Raw genomic sequence first — 23,542 nt, 5'->3', positions numbered from 1 at the left:
ATCAGGTTATTCTGAGTATGGCTATGATGGGAAGTAAATTTCTAAAAGAACTTCTGTTTTTTAAAAAAGAATCTCCCTCAATAACAGAAATAGCTCCTCTTCGGGCCGGTGCGGTTCTGTCGGAGTAAATGTGCACACAGGAGGACTATCCAGTTCCCAGCAGCCTTTCCCCAGGACCTCACTTTGTATTTTGGAACCTCTTCACTTAAGTCAAGCTAAAAACAAGTCCTTGTAACAGCTGTGCTATTTACATTGTTCCCTTAGTTGTGCTTTGCCCCGGTCTCTGAAAATAAAAGGACGTACACTACAGTAGCAGCTGAGGCTTTCAACTTGCCCCCACATTCCATCCCAAACTCATTCTCTCACCCTCTCCTCAGCCCTTTCAAAGCAGGTAAGCAATGCTGTGCAGCAGCTTCAGACAGAGCCCGACTTGTGTGAGGAGCTGTGCAATGTGAGAGCTGGGGATGCAGGATTGAAGCGGAGCGCCAGGCACAGCCAAAGCCAGCTCAGCTGCCGTGCACACCCAGCCTGCCTCCGAGCGCGCGCTGCTTCCACAACTGAGCCGGAAAGAGCATCATCACGGGGAAGGGATGGGGCATACTTTGCTTCCAAACACAACAAAACATCCTATTTCAGAGGAGACGAGTGCCCGTTTTCTTAGGATAGGTGCCAGGAAGAAGCGTGGGGTACATTCAGTTTGATTCCTATTAGAATCCTGGTTGAGAAACAATTCCTTCTGAGGAAACCATGTACCAATGCACTGTCATCACTGTGACCTGCTCTACAAAATATCAACGCTGCATCCATTTCAAAGATTGTGAAAAGACCATTTCAGAGTATATTATTCCATTAGTTGAGTGATATCATTCTTCCAGGTACAACTGCATTGCAGGTTACCATTTTGGCAACGTGCAAAACGGATGAAACTGTTGTGATAGGCACCACAAAATGTTCAAAGAAATGCAGAGGTGATGTTAGCATCTTTTAGAATTAAGATTGCTAAGTCCACACAATTCAGCTTACCAACAACAACAAAAAGAGCGTTCTGTCAAAAATGCCGATTGTGATAAGGCACATACTCTTATTAATTATATTCATTGCTAAATTTAGGAGCCAGGGCTTCATGTAGTGAATTTCCTTATACAGAGCTTTTCAATTCGATTGTTAGTTCCAATAACATTTGAGAATTCAGATTCTTCACCTAAGCATGGACATATGCAAATATACACAAGTAGATATCCTGTCTTGCAAAAGAAATAACATGGATGCATCACTCCCTCAAGGAAAAATCTATATGTCAGAACTGCAATTGATTATATTTATTTAGTGTATACACATCTGCTTCAATGTAGGAAAGATTTTTAAAAAATGCAAAAAGGTTAGAGGGTGCGGGTTTTGTGTATTTTCACCCTTCATTTTATATATCATTATTACTTTTACTAAGAGAAGACATCACTCATGTATCTTCAACCACAAGAATTGTTAAAAACCACTATCTACAAGCCTCTACACTAGCATTCGCATCACCTTGAGAACGAGGACATAGCAATAAAAAAACTTGTAGGAAACTCTGAGTCAATGCAGACAATCTGAACTCAGAAATAATTCACAGTACTCTTATGAGCATCAGCAACTGGACAATTTTTAAACTGCAATATGGGCCATTATTTTATGCTCTAGTAGAAAAGTAGCAACCTCAACCTCCCTCAATAAAGAATAAGACTACTCTATCTCTGAAAGCATAGTTGATGACTTTGGTCTAATTAAAAAGAAATACAGAATCATTCAGCATTCCTCATTGATATGGGGATAAAATTATAAGCATTGCTGTAACTATGTGCTGGGCCACACAAAAGTCTGAGACTGCACTATGAAACAGGCCAGCAAACTCAGGAAAGTGAGAACTCACTTGGGGGCTATTTCCTGCAGAAAGGAATGTGTTTCACAATGACGAGAGCTTTGGCTATTTTAGGTATCTGTGTACACAGACTAGTAGTGCATTTATAACATATGTGTGTTTCCCCAAAAGGATAATAGATTCATGGTATCTTAGGTTGAATTTTGGGTGAAGCAAAGAAGTTTATTTAAAAATAGTTTTCAGTACAGTAAATCAGATTGTCAGAAAAAAAAAAGAATCATATTGATTTCTTTATGAAACCAATACAAATAAAACAAATCTGAAGTTGGTCTACATTAAAACTATACTTGAGTATAGCTTTAAGATATTCCTTTGTTTTTCCTCCATTTTTGCCTTTTAAAATATGAATTTCCCCCTGATGCTAACAAACAACAATGATCACTGAGACAAGCATAATTTGGATATATGTGTTTTTGAAAGATAATCAGCAGAGAATATGTCTAGCAATATAATCAATACTTTTGCTATGTGCAGATTTTCTCGGAAAAATGAACCCAAAGATCTTACTCCAGATTTAGAAACTCAATTTTATAAGGAAAAGCAGAATTAAAAAAAAAAAAAAGGCAAGCTAAGAAGTACTCACCTCTTCACGTAATTTTATCAACTGCAACATGAATGCACAAAAAAAAAAAAAGATAAAAAGGAAAGAAATGGCAGGAAAGAAAGATCAGTTGTGTGACAGGATACAGAATTAACATTGACAATTTATCTGTTTACATGTTTAGCATTTAAAAATCACAGACAAACACATTAAAAGAACCTAAACATAGACTACATGCAGAGTTTTTTGAACGAATAAAGATCACTTTCTCACACTGTCACATTCAACAAAGAGAATAGTGTGAAATTCTCTTTTAAAGTACATCTAAGACACCATCATGAAATAAAGGGGAACGACTTCATAGAAGTCTATATTATAAAGAAAGAAAACAAGTTTACTGTTCCTCTCTTCTAAGAATGTACCACTGAAAAGGTTTTGTATATACAAGTTTTCAGGATGTTTCTCGATTTTGAATCTTGACAACTGATTTCCGATTTTACCCACAAATGAAAATGATTAATAGTTAATGCTTTTGCCCCAATAAGTATTTAAAACAAACTATCATGTTAGTTAATATCATACCTGTACCTACCCTAGTAAAAATATTGCATTAGAAGATAACATTATTTTAACTGAGAATAAAGCATGCTAGGATAGATAATATTTAGGATATGGTATCAGAAAATATTTCACTATCCTTAAAAATATTGTGTAGGTTAGAGCTAATTTCTAGGTGTTTGTTTTGCTTCAGAGGTTACTGCAGTCACATACTGTTCCAAAAATTTTTTTTATGTTTATTTTTCAATCTTTTTCATTTTGTAAACTGGGGCATCTCAAAGCAATGAGCTCTCTGACTTCATTTGTACTGCACTCTGTTTTCACTAAAGACAGACCCCAAACCACTCTCCACTTGTTAGTAAATTGTCCTAGAACATTTTAATTCTCCTTTGTAGAACATTTTTCTATTTGCCTTAAATATAACAATAAAATAAGTTGCTTAACTTTTTAGATACTAGGAAATGAATATACCATATGTCTGACTCATTCTTTGTGTGTGTAGGTGTGTATGTTTGACAGTATTATACAACACAAATGTCATTGTATGGTTGAGATGAATGCCATAGCTTCTGCAATGAACAGAAACTGAAACCTGTGTTGTAAGAGACTATTAACCACATTCTAAGTCTGAAATGTGCATCCTCAGCAATTCAGATCCACAACTGATAATTTTTAAACATCCAAATATCTGTAACATCTGTTATAACACTTGACATATGCAGGCCAATAAATTAAACTATTGCTTTGGGAGAAACGTGCTATGAATTGCTCACTATAAGTGTCTCTAAAGGTATCATGTTTACTATAGTCCGGATTTCTCAATGCTTAATGCTGTTTTTGTCTCCAATTCAAAGAAGGCAGCATACATTCCAGCCTATGCTGATATTTCATTTGTTATATGAAAAGTATTTCAAGGACAAAAGAATGAGTTTTCAGAATTGTTATGAAACTCTTATAAAATGGGTACAGAATTTATTACATAATGTCTCACAGTGCATTTAGTGAAAATGAAACTTTTAATGTCATCTTTTCAAAATATACAAGAAGTTGCCATTATTTTTAATTAATAAGCTTGCTCACTCTTTCAGCAAACATCCAGTGGGTATGAGTAAAGGCCCTCATCATTTTATGTGGAAAGTTACTATTCTTGCCCAGAAGAGGTAACATTTGAAACTCAAATACCTGGCCTATCATATATCGGAATCTTTCTCTTTGCTCTCCGAACATCATGGGAGAAAAAGGCAAACATTAATTCTCAGGAAGAGACGATCTGGGAATTGATCGCACAGCTATCTTTTCTTTCTGGGGGCACCATTCATCACTTGACTATGATACTTAAAGGGCCAAAGTTTAAAACTACTCCTCAGCAATGGAGACCATTTGGGGCATGCCACCCTGCCATAATCAATGAGTGTTTCAAATGCTCCCCATTTGTTGTTTCAATAGGTTCCAAACAAAAACCCGTTCTATCTTGTTTGTGCTGCATGGCTGCGTGCAGGCTCTGCGCCGGATTTGTAGCTAAGCTAGGTAAGGGGAGGGGTTTTAATCTCTATCTCCTTTTTTTTTTTTTTAAGGGCTGAGAGTTTTCATTCAAGTAAACAAAAGATGGGCTATATTTGAAAATTAACAATGCTTAGACTAGACTGGAAGGAGTGATTTCTTATTTTATTGAGTTACCAGCTCCATCAGAGGCCACATGAAAGTGGACCATGCCACCACGTTGAGTTATGATAATCAACATCTTTTTTTGAAACAAAGAGGTGTTTTTTCCCTCCCTCAATGCAGAATTTGATACAAGAGGTAATCTGTTCCTTTGTGGGCTGAAAACAAAATCTGGTTTACGCTGGTTTGAACCAGCGGAATCTCTTGTGGGTAAGCCTTCTGCTGCCTGCGACTGAAATCAAACCTGCGCTGCGGAGCATGTGCGGCCCATGCGCGCCTCCGAGTGGGCGCCGCGCCACGTGACCCCGCAACTCCCCAATTTTTTTTTTAAAAAGCTGATAACGCGACTGGCGTCTCTGTCCGCATACAGATAACGAATAAATGCTGAACTCTATTAAACGCCCTTTACACATTATCGTGGGTCGAACACACAATTTTCTGAACTTATGATGACAGTCTATTTATTTGGCTATAAACCCTCAGCACGTAACGAACAGATTTGTGCCTGGTAATGATCTGCTCTGCCAGGGCTATATGAAATGATACCGACCTCCTTTAGATCTCGGGGAATTAAATTGACCGACTTCACCCCCTGCTCTGGGGCTGGAGTTTGACACACTTTATGCACAGCAAGCTCAAATCGGAACTTACGAGAACCTCGTATTAAAAAATTAAGCAATCCTATCTGCTAACTATTGCTTTACCACCCAACTTTTGGCACGTTTGCAAATATCCTGCTCTTTATAGATCTTTCTTTGAACCTTCTATTTAGGATTTACTCACATTTCATTTACTCAGGCTTATTCATTGATCGATATAATTTTGCATAAGGAAACTGAGAGACTATTAGGGTTCAAAGTATTGCTTGGAACATTTTATATGCTCCATTATGACACTTTACTATGAAGAGGATTTAATTGTATAAGATGGTTTTTGTTTCTGTGTGTTTTTTCCTTTTCTGAGAATGGTCTTTATGAAACTAAAGCAAGATAACAACTATTAAGGTTTCCATTGTTATATTTAAAAAACTCAATTCTCTCAAGTTCTAAAACGTTGCTCTATGGGAAACATGACATTTTAAAAGAATAGAATGATAATGCCTAAGACAGCAATCGTTGGAAAGCTGATGACCCAACAATAGTACTCAAATGTGCAAAGTAGGTAATTTTGTCCCATCTTTGTAAATCTGGGATGAACTATATTTGGATATGTATGAAATGGATAGAATCAGAAATAAATTTATACAAAGCAATTAATTTGGAATTAAATGAAGTTGTGTACTGTATGCGGGGCATTTCCAATCATGGTGGAAATGTTGATATATATATGGAAATTAATATACTCTATAGTTAATTGGAAGACTATATTTATGTGTATAAACAGCCAGGTTTTAAATGCCTAGGGAAAAAAAATTCACAACCATTATAAATGGCCAGAATGAGAAATAATAGCTATGGCATTCACATTTTTGTAAATCACCACCAAAAGCCACAATAGGGATGATATCTTTACTGCATAAAAAGTAACTAAACAGTCAGTACTCAGTTTATTTTACCTATTTTAACCATTGCTATGAATTCTTTATTATTTCTCATCTATAATTAAGAAATTGAGATATATCCCAATTTCAATGAAACAAATATTGCTATTTTTGTCTCATTTTGTTTACTTGCAAGTTTTCTCTGTACATTAAAAGTTTATGATAAGCCAATAAGTTCTGAAAAATCAATGTTTCAAAAATTAACTGGGATATAAACTTACTTGTGGGCAGAAAATATTTTCTTATATAAGTTACAGATAAGCCCAGAAAAGCCTACCTTCTCTGCCACTCAGCTACAAAAACTAACATGAAGAGCCAACATAAAATCCTTTCTTCCTGTAAAGAAAAGGCTTCTGTTTTAATTCCACAGTCTGAATGAATACTGATGCAGAATAAAGAGTTATTTTCAAGTGAGCATTCCTGTTAAGGGTGTTTTAGTTGGAGGGATTTTAATTCCTATATTATGATTAAAAAAAAACACCTAAAACAAAATTTAATTTCTTCAGTATGATATGGAAATTTTTCTATACCTGGTAACTAAATATCCAAAAAGTTAAGTGTGGTTTCTTTGAACTTTCAAACCTAATTCAGATTTTAGACGGAAAAGTTCACATAAGTAATAATCTAACCATTACATATCCATGACTATCATTTATCATACTCTATTTATGGAAGTGACAGGTCCTTATGACTAAACTTCAGGTTCTCCGAGCACTTTCAGAATGTGTAAGTTTGATTTATACAAGTCCATGGGAAATCTCTGTGTAATCATTTTAAAGTGACAGGAATATAATTTGCAAAATTCAGAAAATATGAACTCAATCTATTTTTGTGGAATATTTTTCTTTAGGCATAAAAAATCATACCCATATGCACGTAAGACAAATGTTTTAGGCACATAAAATGTCCATTAAGAGAAGTGAACATGCCTTTAAAAAAAAAAAGAGAGGGATCCCTGTCATATACTACAACATCCATTACAATAAAGGAGTCTGAGTTAGACAGGGTACCCCCTTCCTTTCCATTTCCTCTCTACTAGGCAGTAGTTTCAAATGAGAGAAAGATCTATAGCTTTTTAAAGAACTGACATGAGAACTACGCATTCACTTTTTTTGTAGAAAAAAAAAAAGATAATGCTTTCTCTGCAGTAAAGATAGGAAATAAAATTATGATTCACTCAAATCAAGAGGTATGAGCAACCTAAATCTCACTTAAAATAGGAAGAAAATATTTCTTTCTCATTCTTACATTATTTAATCTATTATGAGCAAAACCCCTTTATCACATCACCCTTTTCTGTTTGATGTGCTCTATATAATTTTCCCCCTTACTAGTAGTTATTCTTACATTTCAATCAGGAAAGCTGAAATCCCCAAATCTTAAAATGTTTACATGTCTGAACTCAAGCTGATAACATCCAAATAGGGGAGGGAGTGAGATCTTTTCAGAAACAAACCATCAGCTCAGTGATCCTTCTTCCTTTTTTGGGGTGGATGGATGGGGGCCTTAATCACATAAACAACACCCCTGTTTGTAGTATTAACATTACAGTAAATAGTAGCATAGTTTCCGAATATGTAGAGCTATAATTTATGTGAAATGCTAAATACAATTATGCAATTTTTACAATGTGTATGAATAAATTATTTATGTTTTACAATCTTATTAAAATTTTGGTTTACTCAATGAATGATTTATGTTCATTTTTATTTAGGCAGAGCAGAGACCTTTATAACACTTGCCAAAGTAACATTAATAAACATGTTCAGTTCTTGCTTCTGAAGTTCCCTATCATTTATTTTCTTTAAAAGTATCAAAGAGAATCAGTCACTAGGTTTGTTTGAGACATTTAAAAAATCAATCTCAGCACTGAGGCTCTTGAAACACTTTTTAAAAGTCATACGTTATCTATATGAATTAATGAAATCTGCAGTATTAATTCAGAGAAAGAAGTGGGACATTAATTGGACTCAGGACACTACTGTGTAACCCTATGAGAATTGACAGCCAAGTTACAGGCCCTTTTAAGAAGAAATTGTACCTTACTTTTTGCTTGTGCAGATCTTAAATTGCAAAACGACTTTTCCCAGTATTATTACTATTACTTTTATAATTTCACAGAGGCCACTACCTCTGTATGCCTACCCAAGTTTCACACTGGTACTTGCAATTTGCATTTTACTGAATGTATTTTTAAGAAGCGACACAATGGGAGCCTGGGCTGCCCTGTTGAATTTTGAAAGCTTACTTTCATTTGTTTTGCTGCAAGTGTTGATTTAATTATACTGCATTATTATCAAAGCTGCATTGTGTACTTTTTTATTCCTTTTACATGTGTTTGAGGTGAAGACCTTGGCTTTGTCTGCAAACAGTGTGTTTCAAGTTATTCCTTAAGTACCAAATAATAAAGAAAGGAGAAGAAAAGATTTTTTTAAAAGATAGCAGACAGTGATCCCAAGGTAAAGGGTTAAATGTAAGATCTCCAAGAAACATTTTGAAGTTGATTAAGACTCCAGCTTTGCATTAAACAGTATCACTTCCACATGAGTTGCCGCTAATGCTGTTAAGGAGCAGCTTGAGAGCCCAGTGTGCCAGTGACCTCCTTCACCCTCCAGCCACCCACCGGGCCTTCCTGATTAGCATTCTACCTGGCTCTCCGAGGAATTCCCGTCATCCCCTAGGAGCTCATTGCGCACTTCGTCACTGTAGGCGATCCGTGACCTTTTCTGTAAAACAAAACAAAAAGGGAGAGAGCGAGAGGAACGTTAGAAAGTAAAGGCTTCGAAGCATTATTGGTATCAAGGCTGATCATCTCAAACCTCGAGAGCCCCCTAATGGAAACCTATTTGCTAAAAACCTGCAAACCAAAGTTGTGTAAAGTTCTTGAACTTGAGAAGTTTAATGTAAATTAGGAGGTTTTCAAATGCCAATAATGAAAGAAAACTGCACTGTGTAAGTACTCCATTAATAATCAAAATGGATCGGAACTGGTATATTATTCCACACATAGTCATTCAAATAAGAACACTACGCTGAAGGAAATACAGCTCCATAGATTGCAATTAAAACCACGAGAGTATATGGGGTTCTTTAATAGTGTGGCAGAAAATGGATTTTACAATGACAAGTCTTTTAAAATCTCTAATTCTAGGATAATATTATATCTGCATACATACACTGGAATGCTTGGAAAATTGTACATCTATATTTCATTATTGTGATGTTACTAACCAAAAAGAGATGAAATTTAAAAGTCCAACCCATTTTGGGACAATAATTGAAATGTCTCTAAGTCCTCGATAAATAACTAAGGAAAATTATGGCAGCATGTGTGTGTGTGTGTGTGTGTGTGTGTGTGTGTGTGTGTGTGTGTGGTAAAACGAATTAAATCTCCCAATCCTTGTAAATAAAAGCAAGTAGGCTGTGAGTCAACTTTTCACAGTCCCAGGAAATAAAGACAAGTGGTCCATGAGTCAAGGTTTCTGAAATTCTGTTTTACAAGAAGTCTACCTTTACTTGTAAAGTCAGAGGGACATGTCCGCGAGCAACTCGTGAATTATCTACATTACACACATTTGGAAAAGCTAAAAGGCTCGGAAGATTAGTTGGGCAGCTGGAGTGCAGTGCTTAGATGCTGCTGCGCATCGCTACTTCAGACCCAGATGCAGATTTACAGGCGCCTGTGCTGCCTTTTCTGCGTCTGAACTAACTGAGCAAACACCGTTGATTGGAAAATGGCAATCTTTTTCTCACTTCGGGTCTACAGTGGAGAACTTAAAATTTCTCACCTGTCCAATTGTGATCCAAAAAGTTACTGCAGTTTGAAAGGACTATCCATAGTCCATGAGCAGAAGGCCACAAGATTTTTAATTAGACTTCTAAACTAGTGAGTAACCCTGCTTTGCCACGTAGAGATCATAATACCTTAAACATAAACTCATAGTAGAATTTAAAAGGATTTTTTGACAAGAAAATCCAGTAGACTTTAAATCATTTTAAAGTTGCAGCCTTTCTCAATTGTGGCTGTTATCTCAACCATAAAACACAGAAAATTATTTCAGTGACTATTTTTCTGAATTCTCCCAAGAATGATACGTAAGAGAAAATTTAATTTATTACATAGAACAGAAGCCTTAGGGCATTAGGGCTTACTCTCTGGCAGAACCCAGTTGAAGGGCTGAATGGAGTATAAATAAAAAATAAATAAATCGAGATACTCCTTTATTATTTGGGGGAAGTGGGGGAGGAAGCCAGTCTCATGGTATTCTAAAGGTAGCTTAGGTTAAACTGAGACTAGAACCCTGGGGTCCTGACTTACAGCTCGGTGCTCATTCTATCACCCAAAATTTCCTCACCAGTTTATTGCCCTCTGGATACACTCAGGTAAAAGATGCAAAGAAAATGCAAAACGTTTCAATGCAAAGTAGATGATAGCATCCCATCCCTGCCCTGAGTCTCTACCCCAAGCTTGCCTTCCCTGCTACAAATGTCTAAGTTATACCTTGGCAAATGCAGGAAGTCTGTAGGTAGAGGACTACAACCAACAATGTTGCAGAGAGGACGAGGGAGAAAAGTTACCTCAGTAGCCTGAGGTCAGTAATGGCATCTATATCAGACATCTCAACAATTCAGGAGTGACCCCCTCGTTCACTTGTGAACATGCCAGACTTCTTACCCCCACAGACAGCATATTCATGGGCCCTGCTTCCCTTACTGTATTTACTGGAGCTGCTATTAATTAGCTATTTCTATGAACTTCGTACAGAATTGTACAGAAAAATGCAAGTTGCAAGGACAGTATACTTCATGGCCTTACCACAGTAATTAGATCAAGCCGAACCTTTCTTTTGCCCATATGGAGATCCCCACTATGGTCATTTCAAACTAGCTAAGCCAACGCATTTTACAGCATTAAAGGAAATGAGAACCTTTAAACAGGCTGTGGTATCAGAGCTGCCTCTTTAATTATTCATTTCATCACTATGGGGGACTAAAACGTTCCCCAGTATGCAAGAATTTCACATGGAGATTGTTTTTGTTTCTCCCCTTTCTCACCCAAATACCAACAAATTGGCATAGATGGTTCAATTACATTATATTCTTATTTTGATTTACTATACTTCAAACGTGGAACATTACAAGCATGCATCCCTAAATATCTCATCTTGTTTTGGTTAGAATCTATTGCCTTTGAAAAATCAGCCATTCAGAGTGTACATGCTCAGCAACAAGGGGAGAAGGAAGGATTTATCCACAGTCGAAGGGCGGTCCCCCTATAAATGCCACTCTTTACCACTGGGATGGTAGACACTGGTCATTTGGATAGCTTTCTGGATGTAATTAAGCAAATGATATGCTGACTTTACAAAATGTTCCCTGAAAAGACTGGCTTCTACTAAAGAATGAAAAGATAACTCATTTCAAATGTCAGAAATAGTTCCTCATGAAAATGATACAACCAATGCTGGAAATGCAACACTTTACACTTGAGTATCATTTTATACTTAAAAAAAAAAAAAAATCGAGACCCGGTTTAAGAATTTTGGGGGCAGGAACCAGGTGGAGGGGGGCAATGGGGGGAAGAGGGAAAGACATCTGTAATACTCTCAACAATAAAGATAGAAAATTATATTTAAATGCCAGGCATTGGTATTTTCTCCTAATTTTTTATGCTTTGAAGTTTTAAGTGAGCTGATTGTAATCAACCATAATTTAGCATGCAGGATAGTCATTAAACTAAATGAATACCAAAAAAAAAAAAAAAAAAAAAAAAGGTAAATTCCTCTGGGTGACAAACTGCTTATTTTATGGATATTTTTCCTCAAAAAAAAAAAATCAATAAATTATTGCACTTTTATGGAACTTTTAAAAACCGCATTCTACCTTACTAACTACCATGTCATACTTTAATTTGGAAGATTCAAAGTTAATGAAACTGAAACATCTCCTGTAGCTTGATAAACTAACTGAAATAATTCTACTTTATTATCAACTGTATAAAATCTGTACTTTAGCCAAATGCAAGCATGAGAATTTGAGCTGGAAATGTCACACACTCAGCTACAGTTTGAAGGAACCCAATTCATAATGCATTTTATAAATAGTTAATGACTTCTATACATAAGCTAACCAGGCAAATCAAGAAATTGTCAACATTTTTAGTCTTAGTTGTCAGTTACTACTGACTACTGGTGCTTTGTGTGTGACTTCTGGAGAAGACAGAAGCTCTGTGCAGTTTGTAATCTACTGCAATTTGGGGGTCTGTACCATAAGGGTGGAAAAGCTGCAACTGACAATATTTGCCACACACACACCCCCCCACACACACTCACACAATTAAATACAAGAGCATTCCTCACTTTTAGTTGTGTTTGTGTAACTTATACACTTAGGTGAACTAGACACAATTGGATGGAAAAATCTACAGACCATAGATGGATGAACTACAAAAAAAAAACACAAAAAACGACGTTAACAACTGATTGTTATCCCTAAGAAGTTAGATGCACTAAGTTTCAATGGGTATTTTAAACTGATGACAAAAGTGAGTCTTTGGCTATGAAAGTGAGAATTTCAGATTCCAAGCAGTTTTCACTTGGTATATGAACAGAACTTTTGCATACTGAGTGGCTGATTTCCTTAAAGCCAAGTTCAAGCGGATAGCCTCGCTCAGTTCTATCTGGCCATTTGGCTTATAACTATCTACTTGACCCAAGCCTTAACATTTCCCAACTGAACTGAATATATTCTAGACAGGCACTGCTAAACTAGAAACAAAATGAAAATTAACTTAGCTTACACTAATTAAGAACTGTGATCTGGGATTCTGCCTCCTGTGTGATTCTACATGTGAAACAGGGTATACATAACCAGAAGGAGGATTCTATGGCCCACCACTAGCATAAGCATAACAATGAAGTTGGGTTATTACCAAAGCGTATATGAGAATTTAATTTCCAAGGAGTGCACATGGCAAAGCAATTGCTTAAATTGCCTCACCTGGGAATTTAATACAATGTTATCATCAGACCAGCCACATTGTAAATAGATTTATAATGCTTTCCATGTGCTGCACTCTGTTGCATATGAATTAAGTAATGATCTGGTATTACAATAAAATCAGCTAGTTCCCACACCTGGCAGACAGGATATTTCACTAAATTAATACCCATACAGCTACATCACAAGGCATGGGAGCGGAAACCATCTCCGAGGCATTCGGCCTGAGTTTTCCAGGGGAGGCAAACACTCCATGGTTATGTACAATGTCGCTATGTTGAATGGGCTGCTCAAGACAATCTGTGTCTAACATCTGTATCACAGAATTAAGACTTTCTCATTCCCATTCAGTTTTGGCCTAATTTTCTTCATTCAGTACTTTAATTACTAATCAGCAATCCACAACATTTGCAAACACGAAGAAAGGCCTTTATTCTAATCTATGTGCTGCAGACAGCCAAATAATTGATACAAAGTGCAGTATGGTTTTGGTAAGTAATGAAAGAACAGCTTGTCCTAATTCCTAATCAAATTGGTCTATAGAAGAAATGGTTAATAGATTTCTCCATAGGTCTAAAACAAATTACCCGGTCTGGCCAGACTTTTCCATTGCCTTCTACATGTCTTTCAGTCTCCATATATTTAATAATGCTCAAGGTTACCAGGTGATACACCTATTAAAAACTGTTACGCTTTCATAGCCAAAGAATTTAACTGCTCTAAAGAATTTAACTGCCCCTGTTATAATTAACACTCTGGGATATCTATAGAATACCATGAAATTATATTTATTAGCTAGTCATATAATTGCTGGCATTCATTTCTTACCTAATTTTATCTGGTTCTAATTAAATAATATCATACTTCCGTAATGCCCAGATGGCATTTTCTAAAATGCATCTATCTTTGGCACAAAGCATTCCATTTTTAACCTCACTTCCATTACTCCATGGCCAAGTTCAATTTTTCGTCCACACTCCACCATTGACCCAGGACTTAAAAAGGCTCATCAGTCCAGGACAGGAAATTTAAATTTTGGAGAAGAAAAGAAAAAGGAATTTGTGAAATTTTGTTTATCACAGTGTTCTCTGTGTTATGTGGATTTCTAGCAACAAGCGATTTCAGGTTAAAATATGCCATACTACATGATTTAGGTAAAGGCAGAGTAAACTGTTAGGCAAATGTCTGATCCCTGGAAAGTTGTTAGGATGAAAAAGCACAGGTCCTGAGTGAAGAGAACAGAGATAACATTTCAGTATGTGATCTTGGGCAAATGACATTTCCTGAATATCAGTTTCCTCAATCTCTAAACAAGTGTTGATAATATTTATTTCCCAGAGGATTTAAATACTATATACAAGTGAAAACCTATCCATAATACCTTGGATATGATAACCCTGCAAAGGATGTTCAACTAAATATTAGCTGGTAACACTGGAAAGGATCCAATAAAGCCAGGACACATACAGGGCTGAAAGTACATATTAGAAAATGATTTGCCAATATATACCACAACTAGCTTTAAGAAGTTCATATTATTTAACCCAGTAATCCCACTGTACTGTTTTGTCCAATTTTCTATTTTTGCTGCTCCAATTTTTGGGCAATTTTGAATGGTAAAAACTTTACTGCCTTTCTTGAATGATATCAGAGGAATTAAGTTGCAATCTGTTTCTTCTAAGTAATCATTTCACTAAACATAGCTTGCTCTTGCTCGAGGGACTCTTTAGAGTTAAAGGTCAAGCTCATTCGCTGGAAAGTACACATGCCACATGTCACCAATACTGCAGTGTTAATAAAGGGAAAACACACTTTCTATCTACCATAAACTCGTGGCCAATGGACCATATGCAAGCCACCAGAGAGAAAATGCTACCCTGCCCTGCCGTGAGGCTGCCAACAGTTGGAAAAGCAGGTTAGCGTGAGAGCACTGAAACAGCTCATTGTTCTTGAGTATGTAATACCGGGAGGAGATATTTAAACTTCGGAAAAAAAAATTTTTTTTAATATGAATGTCTTTGTATTCTGATGACTCTCATTTATTATTTTTGCTTGTACTTTCAAAAAAGATTACATGTTTTGAAAAGAATATTTATGTTTTTGGCTGCAAATAAGGTAAAATATACCACATTTTTTTCCTTAACTTTTTTTTTTTAATTTAGCTATCATGTCACATGTGAACGCATGCAAATGATGAGGATATATATGTATATATATGCATACAGGCTCACACAAACCAATGTGCAACCCACATGGAATAATAACGCCACTTGTGATTTGCAATGCTAGGAGAGACCTTTATTTACACTAGGAACTCCAACCACACTGCTGCTACGTCATGTAATGATTTGTAAAACAGAAATCACGCAACTGCACTTCTTCATTTCCTTCTCCAGCAGGTTTAAACTTAAGCCTGAAATGTAAGTTTAGCATTAGTGTTTCAAAATGCAACGTGAGTGAGTTAGTATCAGGGCTTGCATATGCTTGTATTTACGGCTTTGACACTGCTATTGAACACAGTGTGGCTGTGTCTTAAATCATGTTAGCTTGTCAATCAATAATTAAGTTACATCATTCAGAAAATCAGCTCATGATAGAATGCCCAGATGTTGTCCACATCTGGAATAGCGTAAGTACGCAGAGCAGGAAATCTAATTCTTGAAAGTCTTTCTGAATAAAAATAAAATAACTCCATAGACTGTGTTTGAAATAATCAGAATGTCAAAATGTTCACTATTTTGTTTGAATATGATAATCACTCCCACTGGAAAATGATACTCTGCTAAATGAATGCTACTGAACACATGGTTCATTTATATTTTTAAAAGAACTACTAAACAAAGTATATACACTTATACAGTTAAGTTGTATCTATGTTTTCCTATGTAACCTGCTGAGCATCAGGGAGGAAAAGTGATCTGGTCCTTCATTGAAATATCTGTCAATAGCCATAATTTCAAGTGATCTAGATTTCCAAGAACAAACGATCCTGAGGATTCTGTGTAACTGACACATAGTATGTATCACACACACACTTAGTAACACATAAGTGACAGAATCTTTTAGTTGGCAGTGACCTGAGGCATCACCTAGACCAGCCTACACATTTAGATAGATGGGTGATCAGTCCATGGCCACACGGCTGGGAAAGACCAGGCAGAACGAGGGCAGACTCATTTCTCAGTGCCAATGCTCTAGTCACTGAACCAGACCACCGGGACGGGCGGGGGTTGTCTTAGGACTCACACCGCAAGGCCAGGTTGCCTGCATCGTTCACCTAGCTCTATGAACTTAACATCAGTCGATTAGTCTGTAGATTTGGTTCCTGGTCACCCTGCTCCAAAATAAACAAACAAAAACCAAACCTTTACTTATGCATTATTGGCAACGTCTGGAACATTGACAATAAATTAGAAAGTTCAAGGGTGACAAATGCTTAAGGTAGAATGTTTTATTTGTCTGATCTCAGAGGGTGAGTCACAACCACACCTATGGGTGTAGCTAGATAGGTTTCAAGATTAATCTTCAAAGGCTACACCATAAAGCAACAATAATCTACCCACAGGGTAGGAAAGGAGCCTCCCCAGTTATTAAATGTGTTAGGAAGTGCCTGCTTACCCCTGGGATCTGGTGACTCCCTGTGCGGTTACTCTAAAATTCTACGCTGGAACCAGCCATCTCATGGGCAAACAATTTTTACAATATATTTTTCCTGGTACTTACTTTTGGGCCCATGTTGTGACAGATTCTTTATTACAGAATATGCTGTGCCACAGTGAGGTTGCAGCAATACAGAGATGTACGATACACTTTTTACTGCTTTATGAACATAGCCAATAAAACTATGATGCTTAGGCAATAAAACAAAATTCTTTGAGCCCTAATTCTCTATGAAGACATTTTGAAGATTACTTCTTTAACAGGGTGACCCAAAGTATCTTCTATAATAATAAAAGCGTAATAGGCTAATTAGACCGGACAGTTGAACGACCTTCCGGACATCCGCTGGGGCTGTGAGGGCCGAGGCAAGCCACTGCGGCTGTGAGGGCCAAGCCCCTTGCATGAATTATGTGCATCGGGCCTCTAGTTACATAAATAAGGTAAGTATAAATATTCATACCTGATTCATAAACAACATGATCTTCCTAAAAATTTCTCCATTTTTAGTTGAATAGAATAAATTACTGCCTACTCACAGGCTTTGCTTCATCAATTAAATGTTCTTTCTCTTGTATCGTCAATGTGTCACTCTTTTCTTTAAGAACATAAACATTTTTAAGTATACCCCAGCTTTATATATTTTAAAAAGTTATTTTACCCTATAATACTCCCCAACTAATGCCCAATCTCTTTTTATCTTTCTCTTCCTAGCCAAGTTTCTTGAAAGAATATTCTACAAACAAAATATCACATATTTATGTCCTGGCCACTCTCAACTAAAAACAAACTGAATTCTTTCTTACCTTGCCAGAGGATTCCCCAGGATCATCAATGACTTTCAAATTGTCAAAATCATTGGCCACATTTTTGAAATAAGCTTTTAATTTTAGAATAGTTACAGAGTTACAGAAAAGTGGCAAAGACAGTACAGAATTCCCATATGACCCACACTCAATTTCCTATTATTAACATCTTACATTAATATGGTACATTTGTCACAATTAATGAATCAATTGTTCATTATTATACATCATTATTAACTAAAGTCCATACTTTCCTCAGATTTCCTTAATACTTAATACTCTTTTTCTGTCCCAGGATACCACCCAAGATTCCACATTGCAGTTAGGAGTCACGCCTCCTCAGGCTGCGCTGGGCTGCGACAGTATCTCTGACTTTTCTTTGATGACCGGGACAGTTTTGAGGAGCACTGGTCAGGTGTTTTGTAGAATGTCCCTTATTTAGGATTGGTGTGAAGTTTTTCTTTTGACTAGACTGGGCTTATAAGGTTGGGGGAGGAAGATCACAGAGGTAAAGTGCTATTTTCATCACATCATTTCACAGGTATATACTAGCAACATGACTTAATCACCGTTGATGTGGACCTGGATCACCTGGCTGAAGTGGTGTCTGTCAGTGTTCTCCACTGTGCAGCTCCCGTTCCCTTCCCACGCTGCACTCACTGTGCATGACCCACATCTGTGGCGTGGGGGTGACGCTCCATGTTGCCGAGGGAGGAGTATCTACATCCATTATTTGCATTCTCCTGCAGGGGGGAATCTGTCTATTTCATCTTAATTCAGTCACTTATTAACATCAGTACGGACTCAGGGATATTTATTTTATACTTTGGCTCATAATCCAATACAACTTATTTATTGTTACTCAAACTGTATCAACTTTGGCCCCAATGGCCACTTTTCGGTCCTTTTCTCGCTGGACTTCTTGATAACACCTGACATTGTTGACCACTTTCACCTTAGCAGTTACAGACAAGCTTCCTTTGACATTCTTCCTACCCTTCTGGTCTCCCTCCAGTCTCCATCATAACTTCTCTCCGTCTGCCCCAGGTCTCCATCCTGACTTAGCCACCTGACCTGAATGATCTCACCTAACCCCACTGTCCTAATACCACCTACAGGCCGGCAACGACATGTTTTCTACAGATTCTGCACACAGATCTAATTCCTACTGGGTGCCACACATCACCTAAAGGCACATCGACTTAGACTTAACACAAGTGGGGCAGTGTCTTTCTCTGCTGTCCCTAATTTGATGTTGTTACCACGCACATGGTCTCCCCAGATAAACATCCAGCAATTATCCCACTCTCTCTCTCTTACTCCCCATATCCAATCGATCAACAAGCCCTATGGATTAGATCCCATTTTTTACAATATCTACAATTGGAGCCTTTAGCCAAGTTTCTAGGATGTCTTTTTTTTTTTCTTTTGCACTAGTCGCAATTCTTTCCTCATAACCGCCATTATACATATTTCATCCCTCTTTCTGCACATGAATTATATCTGAGAGATACTTGTATGGAAAGACTGACACCTTTTTTGGCAGAGGTAAGCCAACAGGTACAAATTCTCAGCTCCTCATCTAGGGGAGTAAAGGAGACCCCTTCAACCCTACCTCTGGCAAAAATATCAAAGCTATCAAAGAATCAGTGTCTAAAGATAGAATGTATTTCAGAATAGGCATGTTAAAATAGGAAGCAAATTCATTCGACAAAAGCCAACGTACTATGGGAAAATGCTAAGCAACAGACTTCTCTCCAACTTTACAAGTCAATACATTTCTCTTTAATTTCACATATAGGCATCTCTCATATCAGCTGCTTTATTGTCCTCCTCAGTTAGATATTCCCATCTTTTATTATGTAGAAGCGAAAAGACGCCCATTTCAAAACGAGAGACGATGTGCATGCATATTTCTCCTTTGTTTGTCTGATTTGGGATCTGCGGAATATGGATTACTTCTGTTATCTGCGGAAGAAGCTCTGCTATGAGGTTGGTATTCAGTTTGCTTTTATCTCCGAGACCCCAAATTGCACCAGTAGGCAACAGAGGGCACTTATCTAGATTGAACTGTCATACAAATAGATTTTTGTCAGCCATTCAATTTGTATTGGAGAACACGCCAACAAAAACAAACCCCGGCAATTTAGAACAATAAACCTACCCTCCACTGACAGGAACAAATTGCTATATTTCAAATGAATAAGAATTACTACAGATCGCACCTCCTGTGTGTTGGCGTTACAGAAAAAAAAAAAAAATTCTGGGAACTAATTTTGTCTAGCTTTTCTGGCAGAGGTCTAACAGAAAGCAAGCAAGTAGTGTGGTTAACACTAATAAACATGTAAGAAGAAACACACTGACAGACAGGAATTACACGTTCTCAGAAGAGAATGAGGCTGTCTAATAAAATTCCAAGTCAACAGTCAGTGGCCACGTGACGAAGGTAGCACCGCACTGCATTTTGAGTTTGTTTTCTGATCTGTAGTCCTCCAGGAAAGCAGCGAACACCTCTGCCCACAAATCAGTCCATTTGAGTAGCGAGACCATCGTTCTCCCTGAGCCTACATTGATTCTGGCTCCCTGTCTTCATGCACAAAGAACATCACAAACTTTAGGGAGCTGACCTCACCACAGTTCCCCTAATCTCTTCCATATCTCAGAAAAAATATTCAGAGTTGATCTATTCAAAGTTGGTGTTAACCACAAACAGTAAAGACGTTGATAAATGACATCAATAAAAATACAATAATAAATGTCTCCTCCCCTATTATTTTTGTTTCTCTTGAATCCTGTTCCCTTTTTCTATCAGCTGCAGTTCATTCTGGCACTTATGCAGCTACACCGTCAGTGATATCCAGTTTTAGACTCGTGGCATCAGAAACTGCTGTGAGGGAAATATACAAACATTCAAGTTCAGCCCTGGGACTCCATGTCAAACTGAAACAGAAAATAAACAAACTTCATCTGAACCCTTGTAATTTTACTAAATAGAAGCCTAACTAGTTCAATTATTCAAACACTAATATTTACATTGTGAAAATGAGTTTTCTTCAGTTAAAATTATGTAACAAGAATTTAGCACCTTACAAATTTCTATAATATGTCAAATGGCGAAGCTATAATATTATGTGTTGTTGTAACAGGTGCTTTATGTAAAGACGTGAGACTTTATTAAAGGACAGTCTGAAAAAAAAAATCAATATATGCCAGATACCAGGCATGAAAAGGACTTCCATGAATAGCAGCTAAAATAGATAACAGGACAAAAGGAAGGTAAAATATAATGCTTCAAGTTGCCTCTATATGTTGGCAAATAATAGGGTTGAGAAAAAATTATTCTTACTTTGAAGAAAGTTATAAAATCACATTACTTTAAAAACATGCACAGATGCATGATGTATGCAACTTACTTTCAAGTGGCTTAGAAAAATATATACATATAAAGGTAGAGAGAAAAAGATCAATAGAGAAGGCATACATAAATGATAAAGCAATTGGAACAAAATGTTAATAGGTCAATCTAGTTAAAGAGTATATGTATGGTCTTTGAACTATTCTTCAAGCTTTTCGGAAAGCTTGAAAATATTTCCAAATAAAAAGTATAAAATAATTTCAAAGTGTGGAAAGATTATTGGGAGAAGGAAGTACTGGTGTCTGATACACTAAATCTATAACTGGCTAATATCTGAGATTAGCTAAATGTCAAAATAAATCCTCAATTAAATAATAGTTAACATCAAACAAAAATATGAGAACATTATTCCTTTCAAATTCAGACAATATAAACTGTTCCTTTTTACTTTATATGATGGGGTTTTCCACTTTTTCAGTAAAAATACAGGATTTTATTTGCAGTTTTAAATGAGCATGGACTCCAACTACTACTGCATGGTCAGAGGAGTTCTAAGTCATCCATTCAAAATAGTATCTACCATTTACAATGGTTTGGCAACATAGTACATTGCATTTCAATCTGAATTTAATGTTTTGAGGACAATAATTCTAATTAGATTGTTTAACAGATAATAAATTACTATTGTAATTTACAAAAATGCCTAGACGAACCTGATCGAATCTCATTGGAGTGTTTTGCAATAACGTAAGCTCTTTCACCATGCTCTTAGGTCATTCTCTAATGTTCTTGAAGAGAATACGCACTCGGGGATAGTTAGACATGTGCCCACTACACTTGGACTTGATTTGGCAACCCAGGTATTGCTGATCTGTCTAATTTTGACTGTGATAGCCCTGGACAGGGGCTGAATGTAATTCTATTCTCTGAAAAGAACACAGCCCATTGTGGCACTCTATAAATATGCGATGATAATAGAACCTCAGGGCTAGAAGGGACCTTGAGAGGTCGCCCCGTGCGCCTCATTCCTGACATCACTGCATCCTGAATGCATCTTGTAAAGACCTCAGGAAGGAGGTTCCTTAGCTTTCACAACTGATGTTTGCCAACAGTCACTGGCTGCTGTCAGGGATGATTTCCCTAAATTAAGTGGAAGTCTATGGTACCATAGTTACACATACAGCAGAGACCAACAACAGCTGTTGACCGTACTTGACAGAGAGTTCTTTACAGATTTGAAGATACTCAACAACTTGAGTGTCTTTCCATCCAGGGAAAATGATCCCAGGACCTTTCTTCATCTGTCTCATTTTCTAAGCCCCAATCTGAGGGACCCGCCCCTGAATTTATCTGAATTATCTTTAGGCATGGTGGCCCGATTGCACTCAGAGATGGACAATGGGAGATTCTTCCAGAGTCTAACACAGACCAAAGTGGACCCAATCTTACACATGGTATGTAACGTTGAAGTTGCTCCTTTTTCTGTTCATTCTATTTCTGCTCTGAACACATTTAATATTACATATATACTTTGATTTTTATTTGAGTTTTGGGGCTAGTTTCTGTTACTCTGATTTTCTTGTCCTTTAAGGAAACAATATGATAAATTATAAAGGCCTCAATTTGGGCACCTGATTAGCTAGGATCCAAATCCCAGCTTTGTCCTTTTCTAATTGAGATTAATAAGCAAGTTTTTGGCCTGGCCAGTGTGGCTCAGTAGTTGAGCACTGACCTATGAACGAGGAGGTCACAATTTGATTGTTGGTCAGAGCAAATGTCCAGGTTGTAGGCTTGATCCCCATTGCGGGGGGCGTGCAGGAGGCAGCTGTTCAATGATTCTCTCTCATCATTGATGTTTCTATCTTTCTCTCCCTCTTACTTCCTCTCTGAAATCAATTAAAAAAAATAAGCAAGTTTTTGAACCCCTATGTACCTCAGGTCTAGCTGAGGTGAAGTTTATAAAACAGCTAAGTATGGTGCTGAACACATACTAGGAATTAAAGAAAAATAACTGCTCTGATTATAATAATTATCCTATTGAGAATTCCAGCAAATATATTCCTCTAGCACATAAAACTCTGGGTTTGCCCACAAAGCATGTTAATTTAAGATGGTCTCACACATTTTTCCCAACACGGACACTCAGGTCTGCTCCTGGTCATCACCAGCCGGAAGCCAATTCTAGCATGTCAGCAGGGCTGAATCATCTGGGAAGGCTAAAAAGCATCTCCCCCAAACCTGAATAGGACATTTCCCCAAACCTAAAGATTTGTATATATTATTGTTTGCTGCCAGACAGCTCAGGGCATCTTAAATCTGCATGCTATTGCCTCCTGTTGGCCAAACACCTGAACAGCTGTAGGCTACTCCCCAAACTGACAATGCTTCTGTAAGCCCTACCCTTTGTATTTTTAAATATATTTTATTGATTTTTCACAGAGAGGAAGGGAGAGGGATAGAGAGCTAGAAACATCGATGAGAGAGAAACATCGACCAGCTGCCTCCT

General features: G+C 37.1%; 1 protein-coding gene across 5 annotated transcripts in view; it reads right to left on the bottom strand.

Annotated features, from left to right (window-relative positions):
• Window positions 1-23,542, bottom strand: part of VTI1A (vesicle transport through interaction with t-SNAREs 1A) — a 314,565-nt gene that overhangs the window by 239,934 nt on the left and 51,089 nt on the right. For 3 of the 5 annotated variants that reach the window (XM_054728671.1, XM_008144314.3, XM_028149438.2), the window contains exons 4-5: window positions 8,868-8,945; window positions 2,502-2,522 (exon numbers count right to left, since the gene is read on the bottom strand). In XM_054728671.1, coding sequence (XP_054584646.1) covers window positions 2,502-2,522; window positions 8,868-8,945 — 99 coding nt within the window. The remainder of the gene's footprint in view (window positions 1-2,501; window positions 2,523-8,867; window positions 8,946-23,542) is intronic. The other 2 variants (XM_028149436.2, XM_028149441.2) reach the window with 1 other exon arrangement.

The sequence above is a fragment of the Eptesicus fuscus genome, chromosome 17 (assembly GCF_027574615.1).
Source record: "Eptesicus fuscus isolate TK198812 chromosome 17, DD_ASM_mEF_20220401, whole genome shotgun sequence".
NCBI lineage: Eukaryota > Metazoa > Chordata > Mammalia > Chiroptera > Vespertilionidae > Eptesicus > Eptesicus fuscus.
The sequence above is the reverse complement of the archived record's forward strand: the minus strand, read 5'-3'. Positions and strand labels throughout refer to the sequence as shown.